The following is a 27,558-nucleotide window of genomic DNA, read 5'->3' on the forward strand; positions in this document are numbered from 1 at the left end:
CCATGCCAGTTTGGATGTCGTTGCAAAATTGAATATTACATTTTTTGAAGGACCTGGTGATTTTAACCTTGGAAGAGGATTTAGTTGCCTTTATTTTGCGCACGCAGTACACTATGCAGTGGTCACTGAAATTGTTAGGGAGAACACCTGCCTCCTGGATTCGGTCGGGAGAAGTGGAGAGAATCCAGTCGAGCAGGGTATGATTATGGCTTTTGATGTTTATGCGAGTTGGGGAGGAGATTAATTGTGTTAGCTGCAAAGATTTAAATAGCGTGCGACAACTGTTATTTTTTGGATTCAGCCAATCAATATTAAAATCTCCAAAAAACTAAATTTCACTTTTTGGGTTTTGAGCTATGGTTTCAATAAAGGAATAAAGACTTGTATTTCTTTAAGGAATGAAAATTTGTTCTTCCCAATGTTTGGGAAATCAAGCTTAGGCCTTTAAAACAGTTTTGCTTTAAAATTAAGGAAAATATTGAACAATATCAGCAGGAATGGCTTAATCAAAATGTGCCATTCTTCCCACAACAGATAACAACATACTTTTAGAGACCAGCATTAAAAAAAAATCACTTTCCATTTGAAAGGCAGCTGCTCAGAAATCTGACATGTAGTCAAACAAAACAACACTTTCAATTTTTTTTTTCAAATCAATTTAAAGACTGGACAAATATAACATTTGTCAGAGAAGAATGCAAAAAGGATATACATACATTGTCAGCGACTGAAGAACATTCCCAAGCATGCTACAAAGCCACACTAAGAAGCCAGGGGTTAGTGCAGTCAATACTATAAGATGCACTATTTCTGATCCAGTGCCTGAGACAAATCTGAAGTTAGTGCTACTATGGAGGCTGGGTGAGCTCAAATTAGCACAGTGAATGTCTATACTAACAGTAACTATGTGTCTGGCCTTAGTAAATGTACAAAGGGTAGCTCTATTTCTTATGACAGCATCCAAGACAGTATTGACACCCAAAGTTAACCAGGAAGATTTTAAAGGCCTGTGATGACATTATTCTCTGACTGTTTTGGGGTTTTTTTGTCATAAAGGCCCTGACGTTCCATTTCCTGTTTTGTTTATCCTGGTTTGCCCTGTGCTTGTTTCTTTGACCCTGCTACCCGCAGAACTAGTAACTTGGTTGCTGACTTAAGGGATTGTTTTTTGGATTACTGTTCTGTCTGAGTGAACCTAACCATTAGTTTCAGTGTTCCAGTCACCAAGAGATCTGCAGATGGTTCCTGTACTTGAACTGCACCGCATCTCCTGCTAAGTGGGCTCCAACAAACAACCAAGGTAACTCTCATGTATCCTTCTATACATATCCTCAGACATATATATATATTTATATACATAAATGAGCAGTCATGTTTCACAATAAGGGCTAAATTCTATAAAATGTGCTGGTCTGTGAGTTGTTTTCCAGACCAACATTTGCAGGGAAAGCCCCAATGGAATTCTATAAACAGAAAGGAGCTGTTCCTGCAAGTGGCGAGATGTCTCCCATACAAATAATGAGAGCTCTCAGCTAGGTAGAAGTTCGTAATAGATGGAAAGGTACAGAGGGGGAAACCGTTATATTTTTAAAATTGGATATTATGCCTAATACAAAATAAATTAAGCTGTTTTCAGTGCACTTTACCTTAAATACATTGTAATTTTCATAAGCATAGGTTTTCCTTTCAGAGTAGTTAGTGTTTTGAGTATTTTGGTCATAACTCACCACCTTTTTCCAATACAGGTATATTGCAAATATGTTTTGATTCGAGGATGTTATTCATCTATGTGCATTTAAATTTTGGATGTGGGCTTTGGGTCAGCGTCAGTGTTATGATTGATTGTGAAATACCTCTTAAACTTTCTGACAGAGGCCAGCAGGTTTAGTACCACACTATCTTGATATCTGGAGCTATTCATTATCCCATCTATCTTGACACAAGCCCCTGACCCAGTTGAAGAAAAGCAGCCCCAAAGCATAATGCTGCCGCCACCATGCTTTAAAGTGGGTATGGAGTTCCTTGAATGATGAGCTTTATTGGCTTTGCGCCAAACACATTTTTCCAATTTAGGCTAAACAGTTCAACCTTTGTCTCATCAGACCATGGTACATTTTCCCACATGGTTAGGGGTGACTGAATCATTCTTTTGGCTTTATTTAGATGGGCTTAGATATCCCTTTTTGTAAGAAAGTATTTCCGTCTTGCCCTACTCCATAGCCCAGGCATGTAAAGAATACAAGAGATAATGGTCACATGCAAGTGAGTGACCAGTGCTTCCCAAAAATTTCAGTAGCTCCTTCAGTGTCACTGTTGGCCTCTTGGTAGCCCCTCTGAAAAGATTTATTTTCGTCTTCTCACCAACTTTGGAGGCTTGTCCTGATCTTTGCAATGTCTCTGTGGTGGCACATTTTCTTCTCTTACTGATGATGGTTTTGATATTCTTTTATATCCATCTCCTGAATGGTATTTTTCAATAATTAGCTCTTACAGTTTCTTTGGCAGCTATTTGGGGACCATGGCTATCCCAAACATTTGAGCAAATCCAACAGCAACATCTGACTTTAATTTGGGTTTAATCAGAATCCCTTTAATTAATGACAGGTGTTACCTACAAGTATGATTTAGAATGTGAATGGTTATCTTTGAAAACAGCTAGGGCCCCCATTATTAAAAGATGTGCAGACCTAGGGTGTTGTACTTTTTCCTGTTATTTATAATGTTCCTAATAACTATTTTTTTTCTCTGGATTTTTGTTTGTTGGAAGAACAAGTAACAGAACAAATAACAGATGTAAAAAGTCTGCCATTTACATTGTTGTTATTTCTGTCTTTACATTTCAAAAACCTGCAATTTCATAAGGGTGTTAGACTTTTAATATCCACTGTATGTAGAGCTCAGACACTAAGACACAACCTATCGGCTGAGGCATTTTCTAGGCAGATACAATGTTTCAAGTGAACAGGTTCATGCTAGTTAAATACTATCACGGATACCAGGTTGCCAAGGCTACCTCTTCCCATACTGTGGATTGGTGTATTTCCCCCAGCTCCCCCTTTTCATTGTTACTATGATTACACCTTGCCCAGAAAGAGCTGATCACTGCCCACTGGCCCCTTCCTGACTCGCTGAGACCCAGCCAGGATCTTATGGAACTACTCGCCGGCAGGGCTTGCTAAGGATCCCCGCTGAACTTTGACCTAGGTCACTCCGGAGGCCCTTTGCCCCAGAGCTCCACTATTTTGGGGATTTGTACTACCATTGAGGTGCAAGGGTTGGGGTGATTGCCAGGAGGGAGCTCACTCCTGAACCCGGGGTTTCGGATCCCCCTACCACTGGCTGACCCAGCATACCCTTTGATCAACTGCCGCTCTAGCCCCCAGGGACAGATCATGTCACTTTTTGGACTGGGACATATCGGTGCACGGAGCTCTCCAATGGCACCTGGGAATAGCTGCTGCTCCCTTGGGATCACCCAGAAACCGCAACCTAGCTATTGTGGTATCCCTATGTGACTATCGCTCCTATGGAGGTGCCAGCCTGTCTGGAGGGGCGGGAATCTTTAGATCAGATAAGGCTCTTATCAAGACTGCAAATGTGTATATAGGCAGTGTGTTTGTCCCAATAAAGTCTGTTTGTGTTTCACCTTAATACTGGTCTTGTCTGGTTATTAGGGTGGGCTCTTGCTAAAATCACTTTTCCCGCTCTACAGCTACAGTTTCAGGCTAAGGAAGGATCCTTTGGCGGATATAACTAGTCGAGGTATCCGAGGTCTGTCACAAATACATTTAATGTCCAGAATAAGAAGATATTATACGTTGAATCATGCCAAAATGGAAATGGTGCTTTAACAAACAATAGAAAAAATATTGTAAAAACCTGTACTTGTCAAAGTTTAAAAGTAATTACCATAAAGCAATAAAAAAATGGCGTCCAGTATGCCAACATACTATTGGCATTCAGATGGTTTAGTAGTGGTGCTAATGGAAACAAATTACAATAGGTTTCCTATGGAACTAATGATCGCCAATCCCATTTTAAAATCTAGTCATGACATTGCAAGTACTGTGACAAACAAGACAGTGGGAGTGTGACAATCAAACATTAATAAAAAAAACATGCCAATTCTAGATATTGCAGCCCTGATATGACTATTCAAGTATGTCCATCATGCCAAGATACAAATTGAATTCATATCCGTGTAGAGGAAGGATTTTGATTACATTAGGTTAATGTCCACATATAAATTAGTATTTCCATTCTACAGTGAACAAAGAGGTTAATTATAGACATTTACTGTGATCTTAAGAGGTGTGAATAGGCTATTGTATCTGTCAGTTTTAAGTGACTGCCCAGTTTTTATTTTAAAAACAGGTACTTAACACAAAAAATGCTTTTTCGGGGGCATTTCTGTTGAAAATGCGTTCATGGCTGAAGGCTTTTATCAAACTAATCCATTTTTTTAATGTGTTCACCCAAGAAACTAAATCACTTATTCAGAAGGAAATCAAAAAGCCATTTCAGGAGCAAATTGCTGATAGATTGTGATTGACCCCTTAAATTACTTAAAGGGACATGAAACCCCCCAAAATTATTTCATGATTCAGACAGGGCATAGAATTTTAAAAACGTTTCCAATTTATTTCCATTATCAAATTTGCTTCATTCTCATGGTATTTTTTGTTGAAGAGTTATCTAAATAGGTAATGTGCACATGCCTGGAGCACTACGTCATAAAATAGTTCTGCCATCTAGTGCTCTTGCTAAGGCATAACATTCCTGAAAAATTTCTACCATATAGTACTGCAGACACATGAACTCTCCTGAGCTTACCTTCCTGCTTTTTAACAATGGATAAAAAGAAAACAAAGAAAATTTGATAATATAAGTAAATTGGAAAGATGTTTAACATTGTATTCTGTATCTAAATATAAAAGACACATTTGGGGGTTTATGTCCCTTTAGGAACAGTTTTTTGTTTCTTTTTGATAAAAATAATTTGTAAATCTTTCTCACTGATCCAGCAAGGGCAAAATAAATTCCAATGTAATCCATCCTTTAAAATGCCAGAGATCGTTGGCATAAAGTTTGACAGCTGCACTGCTTAAAGGGCATTGACTTTATGCAATAAGTTTAATACTTCACTTTGTCTTTTTTTTTTTTTAAGCATTAAGTTCCTCGTTGGGAAAAAAACAACTGTGTGCTTAAATTTGACCTACTTTATTTTTATTATTATAAAAACACATACCTGCTTTTTGTCAAAACATATCGTTCCCAATACAAACCACCCTCCCAAAAAAGAAAAGACAAACATGCTCCTGGCAGTTCTTAGGCTCTTTTTGTCAGAATAATAGGGAAACATCAACGCAAATGCGCAGCAGCCCTTTAGCTGTACACCAATTGTAGAGCTACAGCACATGAAAAGCAAACCATTTTCAACAGTAAGTGACTCATGAAATTCTATAAGACTGCTCGCTAGCCCTTCTATTTCCCTGGTGAAATTCTATAAGAATGCTCGCTAGCCCTTCTATTTCCCTGGTGAAATTCTATAAGACTGCTCGCTAGCCCTTCTATTTCCCTGGTGAAATTCTATTAGAATGCTCGCTAGCCCTTCTATTTCCCTGGTGAAATTCTATAAGAATGCTCGCTAGCCCTTCTATTTCCCTGGTGAAATTCTATAAGAATGCTCGCTAGCCCTTCTATTTCCCTGGTGAAATTCTATAAGAATGCTCGCTAGCCCTTCTATTTCCCTGGTGAAATTCTATAAGAATGCTCGCTAGCCCTTCTATTTCCCTGGTGAAATTCTATAAGAATGCTCGCTAGCCCTTCTATTTCCCTGGTGAAATTCTATAAGAATGCTCGCTAGCCCTTCTATTTCCCTGGTGAAATTCTATAAGAATGCTCGCTAGCCCTTCTATTTCCCTGGTGAAATTCTATAAGAATGCTTGCTAGCCCTTCTATTTCCCTGGTGAATTTCTATAAGAATGCTCGCTAGCCCTTCTATTTCCCTGGTGAAATTCTATAAAAATGCTCGCTAGCCCTTCTATTTCCCTGGTGAATTTCTATAAAAATGCTCGCTAGCCCTTCTATTTCCCTGGTGAAATTCTATAAAAATGCTCGCTAGCCCTTCTATTTCCCTGGTGAAATTCTATAAGAATGCTCGCTAGCCCTTCTATTTCCCTGGTGAAATTCTATAAGAATGCTCGCTAGCCCTTCTATTTCCCTGGTGAAATTCTATAAGAATGCTCGCTAGCCCTTCTATTTGCCTGGTGAAATTCTATAAGAATGCTCGCTAGCCCTTCTATTTCCCTGGCGAAATTCTATAAGAATGCTCGCTAGCCCTTCTATTTCCCTGGCGAAATTCTATAAGAATGCTATCTAGCCCTTCTATTTCCCTGGTGAAATTCTATAAGACTGCTCACTAGCCCTTCTATTTCCCTGGTGAAATTCTATAAGAATGCTCGCTAGCCCTTCTATTTCCCTGGTGAAATTCTATAAGAATGCTCGCTAGCTCTTCTATTTCCCTGGTGAAATTCTATAAGAATGCTCGCTAGCCCTTCTATTTCCCTGGTGAAATTCTATAAAAATGCTCGCTAGCCCTTCTATTTCCCTGGTGAAATTCTATAAAAATGCTCGCTAGCCCTTCTATTTCCCTGGTGAAATTCTATAAGAATGCTCGCTAGCCCTTCTATTTCCCTGGTGAAATTCTATAAGAATGCTCGCTAGCCCTTCTATTTCCCTGGTGAAATTCTATAAAAATGCTCGCTAGCCCTTCTATTTCCCTGGTGAAATTCTATAAGAATGCTCGCTAGCCCTTCTATTTCCCTGGTGAAATCTTAAAATTTCCCTGGTGAAATCTTAAACTTCTTCACAAAAAAAATCGTATTTTATCAAAAATGTCAAATTTGTAAGTAAATTACACAGGAATAACGAGAAACAACAACAAAAAAAACATACAAATATATACTTATAAGTTGTTTTGGCAAAAAATGGGCTGAACATGGGAGTTCCATAGGGCATATATGAAATTGTCTCTCAAATGCCAGCGTAATTCTGTAAAGATTATCGCACTGCAGATCTCACAGGTTTTTTTATCGCCAGTTACAAGTTGGTGAGCTTTTCTCAAAACACTCAAAATACTTAATACCCTAATAGAAAAACACATTCATATGAAATTAGAAACGGATGTAAGATACTATACGCAGAAAGCAGCATAATGTGATTTATATTGACTGCAGGATTTAATTTTAAAGTGCCCCCCCTGCTCCCTGCTAACTTTGCTCTATAGAGCAAAATGTCCCTTTCCAGCGTGCTCCATTACTAGCAGGGACTGTCCTTTTTTTACAATAATTCCACCATGGAAGCTACTGTGACGGTCAGCGTGAAAACCATGTCTGATATAGCGAGAATTGGCCCCTTAGTGTGTGTGTGTATGTGTGTATATACTGTATATACACACACACATATATATATATATCTATTATATATATATATATATATATATATATATACACACACACACACATATACAGTATATATAGTTTAGTTACATATGACTTTAACATCATGAATCAAACATAATGACAAAACTAAACATGAAACTAAAGCATGTATGTGAATATTTCTATACATCTATAATAATTTGCCCATTTAATATTAAGATAACGTTATCCAACTGTCCTAAAAGTAATGCCTATTCAAAACATCCTCATTTTAACTGGAATTGTGCACCCAGTAAATAGTTTAATGCCACCATGGTTACCTTTTCTGAAAACATTGCACATCAATATTATATTTTTTTTCTTACAAAATTCCAGAACAGTACAGAACAGTATGTGCAGCCTGACTATTGATTCATACAGTTACTGTAAAATTTACTGCCAATTTTTTTTCCGTGGACATTCTGAAATTATGCAGGGTATGAATTCATATGTTAGCTGTCCAATTGCATTACATTTAATTCAGCAACATCATTTAATCTACAAAGATAAAATGGCCAGGGGAAGCTGCCTTTATTATTCAAGATAGATTTTATTCCTTCTTTGTAACCTTTAAAAAGAATACTATTGGGTTTGGAAAAAATATTACCTGAATTATAAGCTCAATAGGCATTTAACTACTACAGACATTACACAACTACTGTGTGTAAACTATGGCATATAACCAAACAGGAAGTACACCCAACCGTTTTATGTACTTAGTAAAACACATTCAAATAAGTAGCTTGGGTTTTTAAATTTGTAAAATGAATGCATTTTTTTTGCCTTAGAGATAAATAACACCTTGGTACAGATAAGGAAAATGTAAGCTTGATAAAAAAAATATGAAAAATATCAATGTCTATTTTTCTGATAGATTAATCAGACAACACTGTGATAGGAAAAGCTGCCAAATCATTATCTTACAGTGATAAATATATTAAAGGGAATTTATGCTGTAAAATATTTCCCCTTTAATGTGTTTCAAGTGATTCATTTTACCTTTGGCTTTATTTTGTCATTTAATATATATGTTTTTGCCTATCGAAGTTGCAGATACTGCAGAAATGGTTACAGAAATGTTATGCAAATAAGAGGCAGCAGAAGAAATCTATCTCCTAGTAGGGGATGAGAGAAAGAGCCCATCTTTTTTTAGGGGGTCCCTGTAGAAGCTTGGAATACAATGCAATCTTTACTGCCCTTTTTATAAACCCATACTGGTATTTCAGCTAGTATGTACAGTATGTATATTTTATTTTCAATAGCACATTTGCTTTTACAACATAAGATACAAATATTCAGCGTTTCTATCCATCTAGAGCTTCCTCAGCTTTTTTTTTTTTTCCACTGAGAACCCACAAATCTATGGTTACAGTTTAGCTGCAAGCTCTTACTAAATGCTTAATGGCATAGGGTCAAATATAGTAGCAGAAGGAAATCAGCCCACTTCAAAGTATAAAAAAGTGTTAATATTTCATATTAGCTTTATGAGGATGGCAATGCCCCTATACGACCTCGAAATCGTTCTGCTTGCGTATCTTCACTTTTGTCCCTGGGGTGAGGTGACACAGGAAGAGCAAGTGAATAAAATATGTAGATATTAATAGAAAGTAAGCAGTTGTCTGACTTCATTAGTCTTGAAGGACTGTTTGAAACAATATTAGATAAGGGAAATAAAAATAATGTATTTCTAATTTTGGCTAAAGAAAGCTTAAAGTATTAGAAGGAATTCATCCACATAAAAAAAAATTATATTTGTTTTAGAACATGCATATATTGTACTAGACTGATTAAGTACAAAAGGGTGGACAATCCGCTCACAATATATTAAATTGTTCAGGTTTAGCATTCAGGGCTTGAGGAGATGCTACTGGCAAAATGTAGAAGAAGACTTTTGAAAGAGAACTAGGACAGTCACTTTAGCTACAAAATAGACTATAGGTGTAATGACCTAATTCTTAATCTTCAACATGGGTTTATCTTATCGTGTACACCATTTGTGTTGGGAGACTGGTTCCACCAATTAGGTCTCAGAACACATGAGCTTCAAAGCTTGCCTTATTTACTCCAGTAACAAGCTCAGATTGGCTCTCAGGCTAGTAGTGGTAGGCAGAGTTTGGCTACTGGAGAACAGTCAATTAGAATGTGTTTTCAATCCCTTTAAGAAAACATTGCACAGTAACCTAGGCATGTAAAATACATGTATTGTTTTATAGAAACAAAGCATATAGCGTATCACTAATGCTTACCTGATTCATCCACTCTGACTTTTTTATTTGGGATGTCACTGCTGTCATCATCAGACATTTCCATTTCCTCCTCTCGACGGATACCCATGAGTTGTTCACTGTGAGCATTTCGTAATTCCTATGATCATAAAACATAATAGGCACCTATAATATTAAGGGCATATTACAGTGCATAACCGTTTAATACAAACACACACAGAGCAAATAAATGACATATGATGCTGCTATACTGTACAAGTCATAAAAATAACATTTTTGTTCAATACATTTTAAAAGCATTTTTATCAGTAATTATATCAATTATAAAAAAATAGAGAACCAAACAAATCATTTATTTATTTTGACCAAATTGTGAAGAAATTATTCATTTATTCACAACAAAGGTTTTTATTCAAACAAATTATAAGAAAAAACATCTAATACAATGACAAGTTTAGACTAAATGAGGTATTATTTAAAGGATCACAAAATGTCATGCATTGATTTGCTGTTATCTTGTGAGATTTCATAGTAAACTTCCTTAAACTGAATAGGAAATTAACATGTCTGTGCCTGCACATGCCACATGTACATTCCCTTGCAAGTCCTGGGACTAGCATTCTGATTGGATGCTTAAAGTCTCTTTACAGTGGGGTGTGAATACTTATCAAATTGTGAGGTGAATATCTTTCTTTTTTACATAAAGGTGTTTAGGTGATATTTTCCAGTCAGCTTTTTACAGTTATGCTGCATCACTTTTAAGTGCTTCAACATTTTGGTATCATATCCCTTTAATAAAAATGGAACAAGTCAAGAGCAGCAGGACAAGGACAAAAAGGAGAACATATACAACCTACAAACATAGTTTATAGGTATTCTACAGCAATTTTCTGTTTGCGTGAATAAATCACACTAACATACAACATCCTCAAACTGTCTCTCATGAAATAAAAAGTGTTTTAAAACTGTAAAGCTTGAAACAAAGTGTATACAGGTAGCCCTCAGTTTACGCCGGGGTTAGGTTCCAGAAGGAATGGTTGTAAATCAAAACCATTGTAAATTGAAACCCAGTTTATAATGTAAGTCAATGGGAAGTGAGGGAGTTAGGTTCCAGGCCCCTCTCAAAATTGACATAAGTAACACCTAATACATTATTTTAAAGCTTTGAAATGAAGACTTTAGATGCTAAACAGCATTATAAACCTAATTAAATATTCACACAACAGACTGTATCATCAAACTAAGGTTAATCAACAAAAACATTTTTTTACTTGCATTTTTCTGCAAACAGTTCTCTGCATTGTTAGCATGTTAGATCATTTTGGGTCAGCACCTATTCTATGCATTTCAATCTGGAGTGATTAATAGGCAGTTAGGCACCCTCACCTCAAGCAGCTGGTCAGGAAGATAATAGGGAAGTGGCTGCTAGATCTTGTTGCTCGATAGCTCAGGTCTGTTCTGTTTACACATATAAATTTCACTCTGCTAAGCTTGCATAACTTTGATGCAACACAAGCAGACAGCTCCACCTACTGGCTATTTTAATTAGTGCACTGCTTTTCAATAGCAGTCACATGTTATTCTGAAACGGGGCAAATTGAACTGGCGTAAACCGAGGGCCACCTGTATTCTATGTATCCTGTCAATAGTTTGACAAGCTACTGAGGTCCAGCTATGGCAGAAATGTAAGCGTCAAAAACTTTCACTGGCTGAGGAATCAAATATTTTGCACAACATTTTAGATTATAAGATTGTATATATTATGGTTGGATATCCCAGGATATTTAAATTATATATATATGAAATATTAATAAAACTTTCTGAGAAAAGTGAACATTATAGCAATTTAACTTATAATAATTAGATTAATGCAAGGCATTTATGACAATAAATAATATTTGTTTCCATTCGTATATGTTCTGGGTCTTTGTGACTATTTTTACATTGTAGTTTTAATGATGGATTTTCCTTAGTCTACAGCTAGTAAAAAATAAAATAATAGAGCAAGTGAGTAAAACACTGAGACTGTTTCATATTTACTGAGCTAGTAGCGTTCTCCACTGACTAGAATTCTTCTATTTGTGACTGATAACATTTAGTGATAACAAAATTCTATGTTAAATCCGAATAATGAATTAACTGTTTTAAATTAAGGTATATAAACTTATAAGGTATGTTAAAGTGATGGTAAAGTTTATAGTTTTTAATCACAATATTTGTAATCACAAATTTAAACATTGGCACTTATATAATACATAAAATATAAATATAGATTTTCATCTTTTTCTCAGACATTTTTTTCCTGTAATATACTGGAATACCATTTTAAATATTATACGTGTTTCATTCAATTAACTATTTTAGATTTAAAGTATATGAACTAATATGAGCTACTAAAAATCATATTAGTAGTTAAAGGGCTCCATGTACTAAGCCGTCAATTCATCCGTCATTTTAGACGCGGATAAACTCGCCGTTACTCGCCGCGGGCGAAATGGTGTCCGCTGTCACTATGTACTAATAATCCCCCAATAAATAGACAAGTCTAGCCCGCCGCGAGCAGTGGCGGATTATTGATAAATTTGACGTCTCGCTCGCCGCAACTAAGCTGATGTACTTTTAACTTTCAGTTGAATTGTCTGGCCAATTATTAACACGTGACATGCAAGGTGTCACGAACATCATAGTAGTCGTGGGAATAGAATTTTGCTCCTATAAAAGTTCAACTTATCTAAACAACTTTATTATTGTTCTAAATTTTTTGAAGAGTGATAACAGCGTTATTTTTGTAATATTTATTTACAATTTGGATATGGCTTCATCTGGATCTGATAATATATAAATATTAATATAAAAATAATTATAAAGATTGACAACTATACAATACAAATTTAAAATATAGATTACTCTTTAATTACAGTCGACAAATTTGGCGCAATTTATGTACATGGAAATGAGAGACAAATTAGACGCCAGTTATGCTGTACAATGCTGATATTACTGCCTTTTATATATGTCTAGACTGGCGTCTAGATTGACTTTCCTATTGTTTTGTACCTTGCCCGCCACCTAAAAGGTGGCGAGGCAAAAATAACGAGGTGGGAGCGGAAATTGTAGCGAGCGGACAAATAGATTTTTTAGTACATTTGTTTTTGGCGAGTTGGTGGTCAAATGTGTCTAATTACAGTGAAAAATGGAGCGGTAGCGAGGTTTGGCGGATAAGTACGCTCGCAATTTTAAAGATGCGAGTTTTAACATAATTGACGGCTTTGTACATATCAGTTTGCGAATTTTGACGCGAGATTTGTTGCGGGTAGCTCGCTGACTGCTTAGTACATGGAGCCCAAAGTGTTGGTAAAGTTAATAGTTTTTAATTACAATATTTGAAATCATAAAGTAAAAGATAAGCACTTTCATTCATGAAAGATTTTGTAAACGCTTATTTTTTAATAATTACCCTTTCTTGTTTTCAAATATTCCGCCGCCCTTAACGGATACTGTATTTCTTACTTCAGTGATGATTCCGGCTCTAGCCAATGGTATTGTGACCCTTTGGCGTCCAAAACCAGGGGCATTATTATTTACTTGCTGGATGCCAAATGGGGCGCGATGCCATTGGCTACAGTTGGAATCGTCACTGAAGTAAGAAATATAGTATCCGTTATGGGCGGAGGAACGGTGGAATATCTGAAAACAAGAAAGGTTAATTATTAAAAAAAAAAGCGTTTACAAAACCTTTCATGAATCAAAGTGCTTATCTTTTACTTTATGATTTCAAATATTGTAATTAAAAATAAATAACTTTACCAACACTTTAATAATATGATTTTTAGTAGTTCAAATTAGTTCATATACTTTAAATCTAAAATAGTTCATTGAATGGAACACTGTGTAATATTTAAAATGGTATTTCAGTGTATTACAGGAAAAAAAGTCTGAGAAAAAGACTATTTTTATATATGATATAGAACAGCAGGCTTCGGTTGATAAATGGAAGTCAGAAATTGAAACACATAAAACTCATATCTAATTTTATGTTATCACCTGTAAGACAAAGAAACAAAAGCTATATCTAAAAATATTAAACTCGCTTAGTATAAAAAATATGTGTCAGAAAAGAGCAAGTAACACTATTGCTTTTTAAAGTCTTAACATTAAACAGCATGCAGTGAAGTGTAGCGTGATGGAAGCTGTCTAGGAACTAATGCAACAGAGCAGAGATAATGTAGTCTCTCATTTTATAGTGCAGAGAAACAGAAAGTTGATACTATCTCATTTGGACCTAACAATGCTGCCAGGTTTAATGTAGGAATGCAGCATGCAACTTTTTACTTTGCTGACATCTAATTTTCCTAGTGACAAAGGGCTCTGTCCCAGAGGAGGGCTGCATTTTCGAATCTCTAACGTCACCTGAGCAGAATACACAATACACTCCATATATAGCTTTCATTATCTGACAAATGTCACAGCAAACCCTATGAAAAATGCAGAAGGTGCTCCCAAAGGAGCGAGCTGAAAAAGAAGGCAGTAATGAATGTTCAAAGTCCTATTAAAGAGGCATCTCAAGGAAAATAATGAATTGGGATTTTTAAAAAGTAACTATTAAGTCTGTTTTACTGTGTAAAGTTTCTGCAATTACTTTTCATTTTTTCTTTTTCTTTTGAAAAAGGAAAATCATACAAAGGGTCAGATATAATGATATCCACAAATGATATTTATTATCTGTTCAAACCAGTCTCAGGACCCACCAATGGGCCAGATTTTCATAAAATCTGAACTAGATCACAGGGGAAATAATCAGCTAATCAGTAACCATGGTGACTATACTGCTCTCACCCATCAGCTGATAATTTTAGCTGTGCTCTATTTCAGATATCACAAAAATCTGTGAACCTTGAGGAATGGAGATGAAAAACACTTGCCTAGATTCAATAAATCCAATATCTTTCTGCAACACTACAACTACCTATTATTTAATTTGCTACCCTTTCTTGTTATCCTTTGCTGAAATGTTTATCTAGGTAAGCTCAGGAGCAGCAAAGAACCTGGGTTCTAGCTGCTGATTGGTGGCTGCATATATATATATATATATATATATATATATATATATATACACAGATTGTCAATTAGAAACCAGTAGTGCATTGCTGCTCCTTCAACAAATGATACCAAGAGAATGAAACAAATTTGATAATAGAAGTAAACTGGAAAGTTGTTTAAAATTGTATGTTCTATCTAAATAGAAAGACAAGATATTTCATAAGGGCAATAGAGCGTTTATCCTTCCGTGCGCTGGTCTAAGGTGTAGGTGAAAAATCTAGACCACCATTCAAAAGCGCCACATAATGTCCACAGGCGTTTCCTGGAGACACCCTTTGTTCTATCCAGCAAGACTACTCACCCATTTTAAGACCGACATGTAAATATTTTAAAACAACGTTTACATAAACCGATTTGCAGGTGGGTTTCCTAAGCGTTGCTGAAATTATTTTTTTCTATTTGAAAGCGGCTATCATTTGGTGTGGAAGATATCATATATATCATATATCTGTCGCCTCATGCAGCTATAGATGTTAATAGTATCCACTAGTGAAACCCAGGGAAAGATAGGTGAACCAATGCTCAATAAAAATGATTTTGTCTTTACAATGAGGCTCCTTGACAACCTCTCAAGAGTCTATAAATCCAGCCCATTAACAAGAAATCTAGTAAATGTCCATGTTGTCAGTATCTCAGTTTAATAAAGTTTAAAATATTGTCCTTTTCATCAATAATGCATTTTTATGACAATCTTGATATCAAAAGTGTGTCTGGTTCCCAACAGCAAAACATAAACAAATCATGTGATGTCTCTGTATGGTCTAATAGGAATATGTTTCACAATTTAGAAAAACCTTTGAACTACTCTCAAAAATGCACCAAAAGAAAGCCATTTAATATTCTAAATCTAAAAAGAAAGTGTTTATTATTTTTATTTAATCGTGGCAATGATTTTAAAATACCATCAAGCTTTGATTAAATGCAATTTCTCAGTTTTCCTCTACATAATTGGATATAATTCACATTGTTGTATACTTTGCAAGTGACCTACACAAAAACTTAATGGACTATAAATTTTAAAAGCTTGCAAAACATAATTGATTTCTATTAGCAAAACTAGTTTTTTATTGTATTCTGTACTACAGCACCGGAAGCGTGTATTATTCTACTTGTGGGGACATATATTGAACACCTTGTTATAATTTTGCTTTTAAGACTAACTTTAAAGGAAGCCATAAGTGGCAATATTTCCGTCATATTTTTAAATTTAGATTACATGGTGTATTTTGTAACGTGTATTAACAAACCTTTAAAGGGACATTAAAGTCAGTTTTCTTTTTTCTTTGTTGCATGTAAAAGAGGGTATTTCACAATTTATTACAGATTTTTGTTTGTTTTTGTAAAATGAAAGTTCCTGTTTTTTAGTTTTCATGTTGGTGAAGCATATTACTGTCGACCCTCAAAGTAGAGGGGGTTTCCGCTTATAAGCCAGTGAGCAATCAGCCCTCAAAGGGACAATATAGTGATAAAATGACATGCTCAGCTGTTCTCAAGTTTAAACTGACGCTGATCCAATCAGGGTTAAACATAGCTTTGCAGTGCTAGTGACAAAATTACATGGTATAACAAATGAATATAAACAATTTTAGCTTTTTCTATATATAGAAATATATTTTTAACATGTTTAAATAGTGCTCATTCATATATGTATGACAAGAATATTCAGAGCTTAATATCCAATTTACTTCTGTTATCATATGTGCTTAATTCTCTTGATATCCTTTGTTGAAGGAGCAGCAAAGCACTACAGGGTGAAAACTGAACACATTAGGTGAGCTAATGACAAGAGGCATATATGTGAAGCCACCATTCAGCAGCTAGCTCCCAGTAGTGCATTGTTGCTCCAGACCCTACCTAGGTATGCTTTCAACAAAGGACACTATAAGAACAAAGCAAATTATATAGCAGAAGTAAATTGGAAAGTTGTTTAAATTTGCATGCTCAACCTAAAATATGAACTTTTTTTTTTACTTTATTGTCCCTTTAATTATAGAGTTTGGGTCTTTGGAACCATTTCTCCAAACATATCTATGAGGACATATACCTGCCTAAGATAAAGAACAAAAACTTTCTTAGAGGCACAATTAAATAGGTTTTGAATGTCTTACTTTTGTTTTCCTAAAGTAAAATGATTGTACTGTAAAATGACAATTAAAGACATTAAGTATAGTTATTAAGTCATATTGGTGAATGAGTCCCTAAATGTCTGTGTTTTGGTTTTGTCTGAATTATGTTAGCAAAAAAAATGAATTTATGTTTTGATTGTAAACTTGCAATGGACAAAATGGCCAAGGTGCTAGAGAATCCATATCAGTGTTATCTGCATACTTCCCACCAAAGATCCTCTAGATTATTGAAACTGGATAGGTTGGTCCAGAATGTGACTTGCTTGTACAGCAGTGGTGTATGGGTGCTCTCTGGGTGGGTAATCAATAGGCAAGGGACATTGTTGTCTATCTCATGAGGTTGTTTAAACATTCCTGGATAGACCAAGAGAGTACCATGGCCATAAATGTACTAAGGGAAAGCAGCAGGAAGGTCAGCCCTGGGTATGGTATTTATCTATCTATCTACCTACCTATCTATCTCTCCATCTATATATCAAACAAAAACAGGCTACCTAGTTAGTTTTAACTTTGTTCATAAATTACTGCAATCTTACTTCAGACTGTCTCATTGGTGGTAAGCAATGAGACCAACACATATGTGGCTTTGCTGACCACTTGTCAGGCAAAAATTAAAAATGAATTCTCGGATTTAAATGACAATGTTTTGTGTCGTGGAGAGATGATTTAAGGGACAAAACAAGACAATAAACACCTTGAGATTTTTATATAAAAGGTTAAGTTATGGGTAATAAAACAACTTTTTAATATAATTTCATTATTTATTTCCCCCTTTTCCCATAATTTAGCTTTGAAAAAATGTTTATTTTCTAATTTTCAGACTTTAAAAGCATCCAGTAGACTTTGCAAGGTTAACCCTTCTACATATCTTTATCTAACTGCCTTTAACAGATAACAGCTGCAAAACAATTAATTTTATACTAGCAATATGGCCATGGCTAGACTTGTAGATTGTAAATTTGAGCCCAAATTTGCTCCTCCAAATAAAGTAAAAATAAATGCAGTAGGTATGTTAGTTTTAAAACTAAAATTTAAACTTGGCTGATATGTCATTTTATAGCAAGACAACTGAAATGTCTTGTAATTGCAAAGTGTTTACTGTCCCCTTTAAAGGACTGAATTAAAATCTTGTTATTTAAGCAGCTCTCATTCTATTGGCTGATTCGAATCAGCCAATAGAATGAGAGCTGCTTAAATCCTATTGACTGATTTGAACAGCCAATATGATTTTAGCAGCCCTAATTCCTATTGGCTGATTCAAAATTTTCAGCCAATAGGAATGCAATGGTACCCCCAGTATAAAAGGGGTACCTTGCATTTCAATCCTCAGTGTGCGGCGGACGATCGCATGAAGAGGACCTCCACATCGGATCGATGGACCTCCGCCTGGAGCTCCGCCTTGGACCTTTGCCTCCGCGCATCGACTGCTCTGCCTCCGCAGGGATGAAGAAGATGCCGGTCCCGCGATGGATGAAGATGGAGCCGCCTGGATGAAGATGCCGCCTGGATAAAGATGGAGCCGCCGGGATGAAGATCCTTCAAGCGGGACTTCAGCAACTGTGAGTACCTAAAGAGGGGTTAGTGTTAGGTTGTTTTAAGGTTTTTTATGTGGGGTTTTTTTTTTTAGATTAGCGGTTGGGCAGTTCTTAAAAAAGCTAAATGCCCTTTTAAGGGAAAGAAAAAGAGCTAAATGCCTATACAAACGCCCTTTTCAGGGCAATGGGTAGATTAGGTTTTCGTTAGAGTTAGTTTTTTTATTTTGGGGGGTTGGTTGGGTGGTGGGTTTTACTGTACCTACTCTGTAGGTAAAAGAGCTGTTTAACTTAGGGCAATACCCTACAAAAAGGCCATTTTAAGGGCTATTGCTAGTTTATTGTAGGGTAGGTTTTTTTTATTTTGGGTGGGCTTTTTTAATTTTATAGGGCTATTAAATTAGGTGAAATTCTTTTTTATTGTTGATACTTTCGTTTGTAATTTATCATAATTTAGTGTTTGCTATTTTTTGTAATTAGATATTTTGTAATTTTTAGAGTAGTATTAGGATTTTTTTAATGTGTATTTTAGTTTTAATTGGCAGTTAGTTTAATTTTAGTTTAATTCCGATTGGTTGATAGAATTCTATCAGCCAATCGGAATTCTTGGATGACGTCATTTAAAGGAATCTTCATTCTTCAAGATCCAGCGAAAGAAGAGGATGCTCTGCGCCGGATGTCTTGAAGATGGAGCCGCTCCGCGTCGGAAGAATGAAGATAGAAGATGCCATCTGGATGAAGACTTCTCCCGGCTTCGTTGAGAACTTCTGCCCACTTGGATGAAGACTTCTCCTGGCTTGATGAGGATGGATGTCCGGTCTTCAAAAACTGTAAGTGGATATTCAGGGGTTAGTGTTAGTTTTTTTTTAAGGGTTTATTGGGTGGGTTCTATTTTTATATTAGGGGTTTGGGCAAAGAAAAATAGCTAAATGCCCTTTTAAGGGCAATGCCCATCCAAATTACCTTTTCAGGGCAATGGGGATCTTAGGTTTTTTAGACAGGATTTTATTTGGGGGGTTTGGTTGTGTGGGTGGTGGGTTTTACTGTTGGGGGGGTTGTTTGTATTTTTTTTTACAGGTAAAAGAGCTGATTTCTTTGGGGCAATGCCCCGCAAAAGGCCCTTTTAAGGGCTATTGGCAGTTTAGTTTAGGCTAGGGTTTTTTTTTATTTTGGAGGAGGCTTTTTTATTTTGATAGGGCTATTAGATTAGGTGTAATTAGTTTAAATATTTGATAATTTCTTTTTTATTTTGTGTAATTTAGTGTTTTGTTTTTTTGTAATTTAGTTAATTGTATTTAATTAATGTAATTTATTTAATTGTAGTGTAATGTTAAGTATTAGTGTAAGACAGGTTAGTTTTTATTTTACAGGTAAATTTGTATTTATTTTAACTAGGTAGTTAGTAAATAGTTAATAAATATTTACTAAATAGTCTACCTAGTTAAAATAAATAAAAACTTAGCTGTGAAATAAAAATAAAACATAAGCTAGATACAATATAACTATTAGTTATATTGTAGCTAGCTTAGGGTTTATTTTACAGTTAAGTATTTAATTTTAAATAGAAATTATTTAGTTAATGATAGTAATTTTTATTTAGATTTATTTTAATTATATTAAAGTTAGGGGTGTTAGGGTTAGGTTTAGGGGTTAATATATTTATTTAGTGTTAGTAATGAGGGAGGCCAGAGGTTTAGGGGTTAATAACTTTAGTATAGTAGTGGCGGTGGCGATATTGGGGTACGGCAGATTAGGGGTTAATAAGTGTAGGTAGGTGGCGGCGACATTGGGGTGGCAGATTAGGGGTTAATAAGTGTAGGTAGGTGGCAGCGATGTCGTGGGCGGCAGATTAGGGGTTAATAAGTGTAATGTAGGTGTCGGCGATGTCGGGGGCGGCAGATTAGGGGTGTTTAGACTCAGGGTTTATGTTAGGGTGTAAGGTGTAAACATACATTTTCTTTCCCCATAGGAATCAATGGGGCTGCTTTACGGAGCTTTACGCTCCTTTATTGCAGGTGTTAGGCTTTTTTTTAGCCGGCTCTCCCCATCGTTGTCTATTGGGAAATCGTGCATGAGTACGTAAAACCAGCTCAAAGCAGCGCTGGTATTTGTGTGTGGTATAGAGCTCAAGGCTGCCATATTGCCTGCTAACGCTGGGTTTTTGCAAACCTGTAATAGCAGCGCTATTAAAGGTGAGCGGTGGAAATAACTTGCAAGTTATTACCGAGCCGCTCATAACGCAAAACTCATAATCTGGCCTTTAGCTTGTTAGTGTAAACTTAAGTGTTTTTAATTTGACAGGTAAGTTTTAATTTAATTTAAGATAGGGAAATTGTAATTTTAATATAAAGTTAGGTTTAGGGGTTACTAGTTTAAATTAGTTTATTGCGATGTGCGGAGCTTTCAGTTTTGGGGTTAATAGTTTAATTTAGTATATTTTGTTGTGGGGGCTTGCGGTTTAGGGGTTAATAGGTTTATTATAGAGGCGGCAATGTCGGGGAGCGGCGGAATAGGGGTTAATATATTTATTATAGTGTGGGCGATGTTGGGGTGTGGGGGAATAGGGGCAATGTCGGGGAGCGACAGAACAGGGGTTAATACATCTTATCAAGGGTGGCGATGTCGGGAGCAGCAAATTAGGGGTTAATTAGTTTAATATAGTGTTTGCGATGCAGGAGGGCCTCGGTTTAGGGGTTAATAGGTAGTTTATGGGTGTTAGTGTACTTTGTAACAGTTTAGTTATGAGTTTTATTTAATATTTTTGTAGCGTAAAACTCATAACTACTGCTCTCAGATTGCGAAACGGATCTTGTCGGTATAGGCTGGAACGCAAGCTTTTTAGCCTCACCGCAAAACTTGTAATGGCTGTGCTATGGAAGTCCCATGAAAAAATGTAATTTTTACGAGTGCGGGACTGTTGTTGCGTTATAGGCTAAAAGGCTTGCGGTACAGCTATACTGACAAGACGTGTAATGGCTGCAGTGCTGTTTTAACGCTGAAATTACCATTTTTTCAGCGTTAAAACACGAATGCACAGCTCGTAATCTAGGTGTTTGTTAGCACAATTTAAAAGGTTTTGCCAGTCAGGGACATTTCAGAGACACACCCCTTGAAAATCCTCCTGGAATTAATGTTTCTGGTCTCCTTTACTGTGGCTAATAACAAATAACGTAAATTAGCTGGTTCTCAATCTAAGCAAGCAGTGTGTATAAAGTTGTCAGATAAATACTTAAAGGGACAGTCTACACTAAAATTGTTATTATTTAAAAAGATAGATAATGCCTTTACTACCCATTTCCCAGCTTTGCACAACTAACATTGTTATATTAATATACTTTATACCATTTAAACCTCTAAATGTCTGCCTGTTTCTAAGCCACTACAGCCTGTCTCTCATCACATGATTTTTTTATTTGCTTTTCACAACAAGAGACTGCTAGTTCATGCGGGCCATATAGATAACATTGTGTTCACGCCCGAGGAGTTATTTAAGATTTAGCACAACACAGTACTAAATGCAAGTCAAAAGATAATAAATAAAAAGTCATGTGATCAGGGGGCTGTAATATAACTATGTTGGTTATGCAAAACTGGGGAATGAGAAATAAAGGGATAATGTATTTTTTAAAACAATAAAAATGATATTGTAGACTTTCACTTTAGGTAAAATAGAGCAACTCCAGCTTCTCCAGGCAGAGTGGAATAAGCACAATTCTTGTTAGCATTTTGCAGCAAAACCAATAAGCAATGCATATAGCACGGTTTGTTTTATTTTACTTAAACATTTTATGTAGGAATCTGTTTCGAGATTAAAGGGTCATTATACTGAAAAAATGGCATACTCTGATGTGTTACCCTGCAACTCTGTGTGTTTAACAGTTGGGTCATTTAACAACTGCTGCTGATTCAGTAGAGTAATTTACCACTCCAGACCAACAGTTCTCTGCGGGAGTTAAACACACTGAGTTGCAGTGTCACTAGTGAATAAAAAAACATGGTCACACAAAGTGTTCCTTTAAGATCAGAATAAAAAACATGCATTTGCCACACTACAGTAAGAAAGAAATCATAGAAATCATGCAGACGGCCAATGGGGAAGCATCACTACCTTCTAGTCTCTAGGAGCCAGAGGGAGAGTGACTGAGCTTCATTATCTCACCTCAAGCTACTAATTTACTCACTTCAAGTATATATGAAACAGCCTGGGGCGCGATCCGATAAAGATCGTAGTTTGCGGCGCAAGCGAGGGAACCCCCGCCGCCCGTAGTTTCAGCTTGCAACTTGAGCTATCCAATATACGGCGCCATCAGATGCTAAAGTGCCGTAAGTCTGATAAACCAGAGATGTCCAGAAAACTGCGTAAGTACAAATTTCTGGAGTCGCCAGTGACTTACGGCACTTTAGAAACTGCCGGCGCCTACAAAACCTGACTAAGTTATGAAATCACCCGTACTGTCTAACACGCCTCCCAAACATAGCCCGACATGTCTAACCCTCTATCCGCTATCCCCCCTCACTCTCCTAATAATAAATGCATTAACCCCTAAACCGCCGCTCCTGGACCACGCGGCCACCTAATAAAGTTATTAAACCCTAAACCGCCGCTCCCGGACCCCGCCGCCACCTACATTAACTACCCCCTAATGTGAGTTCCTACCCCGCCACCACCTACATTAACTACCCCCTAATGTGAGCCCCTATACCGCCGCCAGCTATATTACCTACCCCCTAATGTGTGCCCCTTACACCGCCGCCACCTACATTACCTACCCCCTAATGTGAGCTCCTACCCCGCCGCCAGCTATATTAAATAATTAACCCCTAATCGAATCCCCCTATACCGCCGCCACCTATATTAAATTAATTAAACCCTAATCTAATCCCCCTATACCGCCGCCACCTATATTAAATTAATTAACCCCTAAAATACTAAACTATCCCTACCACTAAACCTAAGGCTAACCCTACAAATAGCCCTGAAAAGGGCTTTTTGCGTGGCATTACCCCAAAGTAAACAGCTCTATTGCCAGCCCTTAAAAGGGCTTTTTGCGGGGCATGCCCCAAAAGAATCATCTCTTTTACTAGCCCTTAAAAGGGCTTTTGGCAGGGCATTGTCACAAAGTAAACAGCTCTTTTGCCTATAATCTAAATCCCCCTACACCGCCGCCACCTATAATAAATGTATTACCCCCTAATCTAATCCCCCTACACCGCCACCTATATTAAATAGATTACCCGCTAATCTAATCCCCCTACACCGCCGCCAGCTATATTAACTATATTAACCCTAATTATATTAGGGTTAATATAGTTAATATAGTTATTATATTATATATATTAACTATATTAACCCTAATTATATTAGGGTTAATATAGTTAATATCATTATTATATTATATATATAGTAAGTATAATAACCCTATCTAACTCTAACATCCCTAACTAAATTCTTATTAAAATAAATCGAATTAATATTAATATTATTAATTAAAATATTCCTATTTAAATCTAAATACTTACCTATAAAATAAACCCTAAGATAGCTACAATGTATTTATAGGTGGTGGCGGTAGGGGGATTAGATTAGGGGTTAATTATTTAATATAGCTGGCGGCGGGGTAGGAGCTCACTTTAGGGGGTAGGTAAGGTAGATGGTGGCGGGGACGGGGCTCACTTTAGGGGGTAGGTAATGTAGATGGCTGCGGTGTAAGGGGCTCACATTAGGGGGCATTTAATGTAGTTGGCGACGGTGTAGGGGGATCACATTAGGGGGTTATACTTTTAATGTAGGTGGCAGCGGGGTCCGGGAGCGGCGGTTTAGGGGTTAAACACTTTATTAGGGATTGCGGCGGGGGATCGCGGTTGACAAGTAGATAGACATTGCGCATGCGTTAGGTGTTTTAGTTTTTATTTAGCAGGTAGTTTAGGGAGTTACGGGGCTCCAATAGACAGCGTAAGGCTTACTACGGCTGCATTTTGTGGCGAGGTGAAAATGGAGTAAGATTTCTCCATTTTCGCCCAAAAAACTACGGGCGAAGGCAGAACTATACGAGCGTAACTTCTAGGTTACGCCGTATATAGGATACCAAACCCGCGCAAATTTTGGCGTCGCCGGCTTTTGCGGGCGACGCTGCATATCGGATCGGGCCCCTGATCTTTTGCTAATCTGCTCTAATGATTTACAAGCCATAGACTAGGGAGTATTTGAAATCTATCATTAAATTCAGCATGTGACTAATATTATTCCCAAAAACCCAGAATGCATAAAGATTGAAAACAATAATATTATTTATTCTTGTCACAAATGTCTTGTGCCAGGTTAATTGTTATTAAAGGATCATAAAAAGTGCAAAAAGAAAATGCAGATGCAGAAATTATTTTAATTACTGTACTTGCATAAAACAATGTGTTTAGCCCTTGCTACGAGGTTAAACACACTGTTAAAGTCAGCTCCGGAACAGCAATGCATTACTGGGACCTACCTAAACATATATGGTGAGTCGATGACAAGAAGCATATATGTATAGCTGCCATTCACCGGCATGATTCCAGTAAAGCATTGCTGAGCCTATCAAGCTGAGCTTTTCAACACAAGATAACACGAGAATGAAGTAATGAATTACATTTGCTAAAACTGAAAAGTCTAAAAAGTAAACATTCAGATATAATAGATTCTAACTACAGTCTCGTCATCTAAGCTGTTGTGTAAAACATTTCCTTGTGCAGCCAGTGATAATATTCCAAGCTAACATTGCTTCCTACTTAGACCCAAATAGCTTTACTTTGTTTGTTTTTTAATACTAGTGATGCACTGACACCCACTAAGGCAGCTAAAAGGTTAACAAAGCCAGTACATGCCAGGCATAGTACTAGCATTCCCCACTATAAACAAAACAGTTTATTGCCTCTATTTTAGCACAAAAATAGATTATAAATCATTTCAGACTTTTAACGCTGGGTTTAAATGTTCCCTGTCTAGCTTTCCTAGATAAACATAGGCTAAAGAATATGCTTCAACAGAACACTTAAACACATACATTCAAAGGTCGTTTATTTCTTTAAGGAAGGCATGGTAGACTACAAATCTAAAAAGGTCACAATTCTGAAGGATGTAAGAAATACTGTTGGTTTTAGACTGGTTCAAACAATAAAAAAATGCCTCTCAGAAGCTTCCGGGATGCGTGAGGTTACTAAGCTTGTGGGACAACATCATGAAGACAGGGTCTTGGGCAGGTCATGGGAATTTCAGGGTGGGCTGTGGGTGTGTCTAGGTGGCCCATCTGTGTTTCTCAGACAGACCCTTGAAGGGACATGAAACTACATTTTTCTTTCATGATTCAGATCCATTTTTATAAACTGTTGCACTTGCTAAGTTTGGGAAGAGACTTTTATTTGTTTACAGTCAACATTAAAGGGACATGAAAACCATTTTTTCTTCTTTCATGATTTAGATAGAGCATGCAATTGTAAAGAACTTCTAATTTACTTCTATTATGAAATTTTCCTTCTTCTCTTTATATCTATTGCTGAAAAGCAGGGATGTAACCTCATGGTCCTTTATTTATCTGGAGCACTTTTTGGTAGAACTTTTGCAACATTGTTATCCATTTGCAAGAGCACTATATGGCAGCACTATTTTCTGCCATGCAGTTCTACAGCCACCTACCTAGGTGTCTCTTCAACAAAGCACAAAGCAAATTTGATAATAGATGTAAATGGGAAACTTTTTTTTTTTTTAATCTGATGCTCTGTCTGAATCACAAAATAACATTTTTGGGTTTCATATCAAAATCACCACAATGAACGTCTGCCGGTGGCTAAAAGGCCAGAGCTTCCAACCAATGACAATCCTGTAGAATGTCCGATGGTTAGGAGATATGTAACAATATTGCACTTTTTTTAACTAATATTTGTATAACCAGGTCCATAAATATCATGCTGTTTTATTATTTATTTTCCTGCTTGTCCTGTAATTTAAATTTGAATCTGTTATTTTGTTTTCATTGGAATGCATTCTGTGGAATTCAGAACCCTGACACTATGCTCCACAGTAATTGCAAGATATCATTTATAGCTGCCTCAAATTGGCTACAGCAAAGCAGATAAGATAAATAACACTCATGAGGCTTTCTAATGATAGAAATATGCCTTGTGTATAATGAACTTGTATATTATTTATATATGCCATAGCTTTATTAATGCTACTCCTAACATCAGTGTGTCACATTTGCTGTAGAGTGCCTGGTAATTCATGTTAGCAAAGTGTACTGGGATCAAGGAAGGCAATGCGGGTACATGTTATGAAAGAACTTGCTAAAAAGGCCTCAGAGCAATAGTGTTATATAAAAAGCTTTGAACAATGAAAATCAAAAGGCAGAGTACTTACTTGTTGAAATACTGGCTCAAAGAAAATGAGATTTGCTGAACAATTAATGGAAACAAGATGACCGTAATAAAAAAGGAAAGCAACTGAAAATACTGGCATTTATTTGTTAAGAATAATGACATCACATGCACTCACAACAGATGCAGATGGAAGGCAAAATACTGACACAACATACATGTATCAACCATGCAAATGGCAAGCTTAAAAGGTGCAGTCTCTCTAAACAAATGCATATACATTGAACAGCTAAAAAGAAATAAAACCCTGGTTGACTTTATTTTACATAAATGTCTTTTCTGGTCATCACTATTTCTCTTATGTTTCTACTGTTTTAAAAGTAGCAGGTTTGTAAGCAATTTCAAAGCCTCTAAAATTGATCATTTATTAAGAAACTGCTGTTGTTATCAATGTTTTTATATAAATTGATGGATAATCTAATTCAAAACTCACCCAAATTAGATACAAGATGTTATTCAATACCTTTGTTTGTTTTTTTCCTAATTTGTTTTTCTGTGGACACCTCATTGTCTATTGTTTAAAGTACCCTGTACGTCTATCCTTTTTTGTATATTGTTATATTTAATAAAAGAGAAATAAAGTTGGGGAGGGGGAAACCTCACACAAACTCTATGTTATATATAATGTGCAGAGCGGATCCCAAATACAATTTGTGGTTTTATTAGCATCCATTACATATTGGCAAACACA

At 36.4% G+C, this 27,558-nt stretch overlaps 1 protein-coding gene across 4 annotated transcripts in view; it reads right to left on the reverse strand.

Moving 5' to 3' along the window:
• Nucleotides 1–27,558, reverse strand: part of ENOX1 (ecto-NOX disulfide-thiol exchanger 1) — a 1,465,540-nt gene that overhangs the window by 337,891 nt on the left and 1,100,091 nt on the right. For all 4 annotated transcript variants that reach the window (XM_053707980.1, XM_053707982.1, XM_053707981.1 and 1 more), the window contains one exon: nucleotides 9,728–9,845. In XM_053707980.1, the coding sequence (XP_053563955.1) occupies nucleotides 9,728–9,845 (118 nt within the window). The remainder of the gene's footprint in view (nucleotides 1–9,727; nucleotides 9,846–27,558) is intronic.

The sequence above is a fragment of the Bombina bombina genome, chromosome 3 (genome assembly GCF_027579735.1).
Source record: "Bombina bombina isolate aBomBom1 chromosome 3, aBomBom1.pri, whole genome shotgun sequence".
Classification (NCBI taxonomy): domain Eukaryota; kingdom Metazoa; phylum Chordata; class Amphibia; order Anura; family Bombinatoridae; genus Bombina; species Bombina bombina.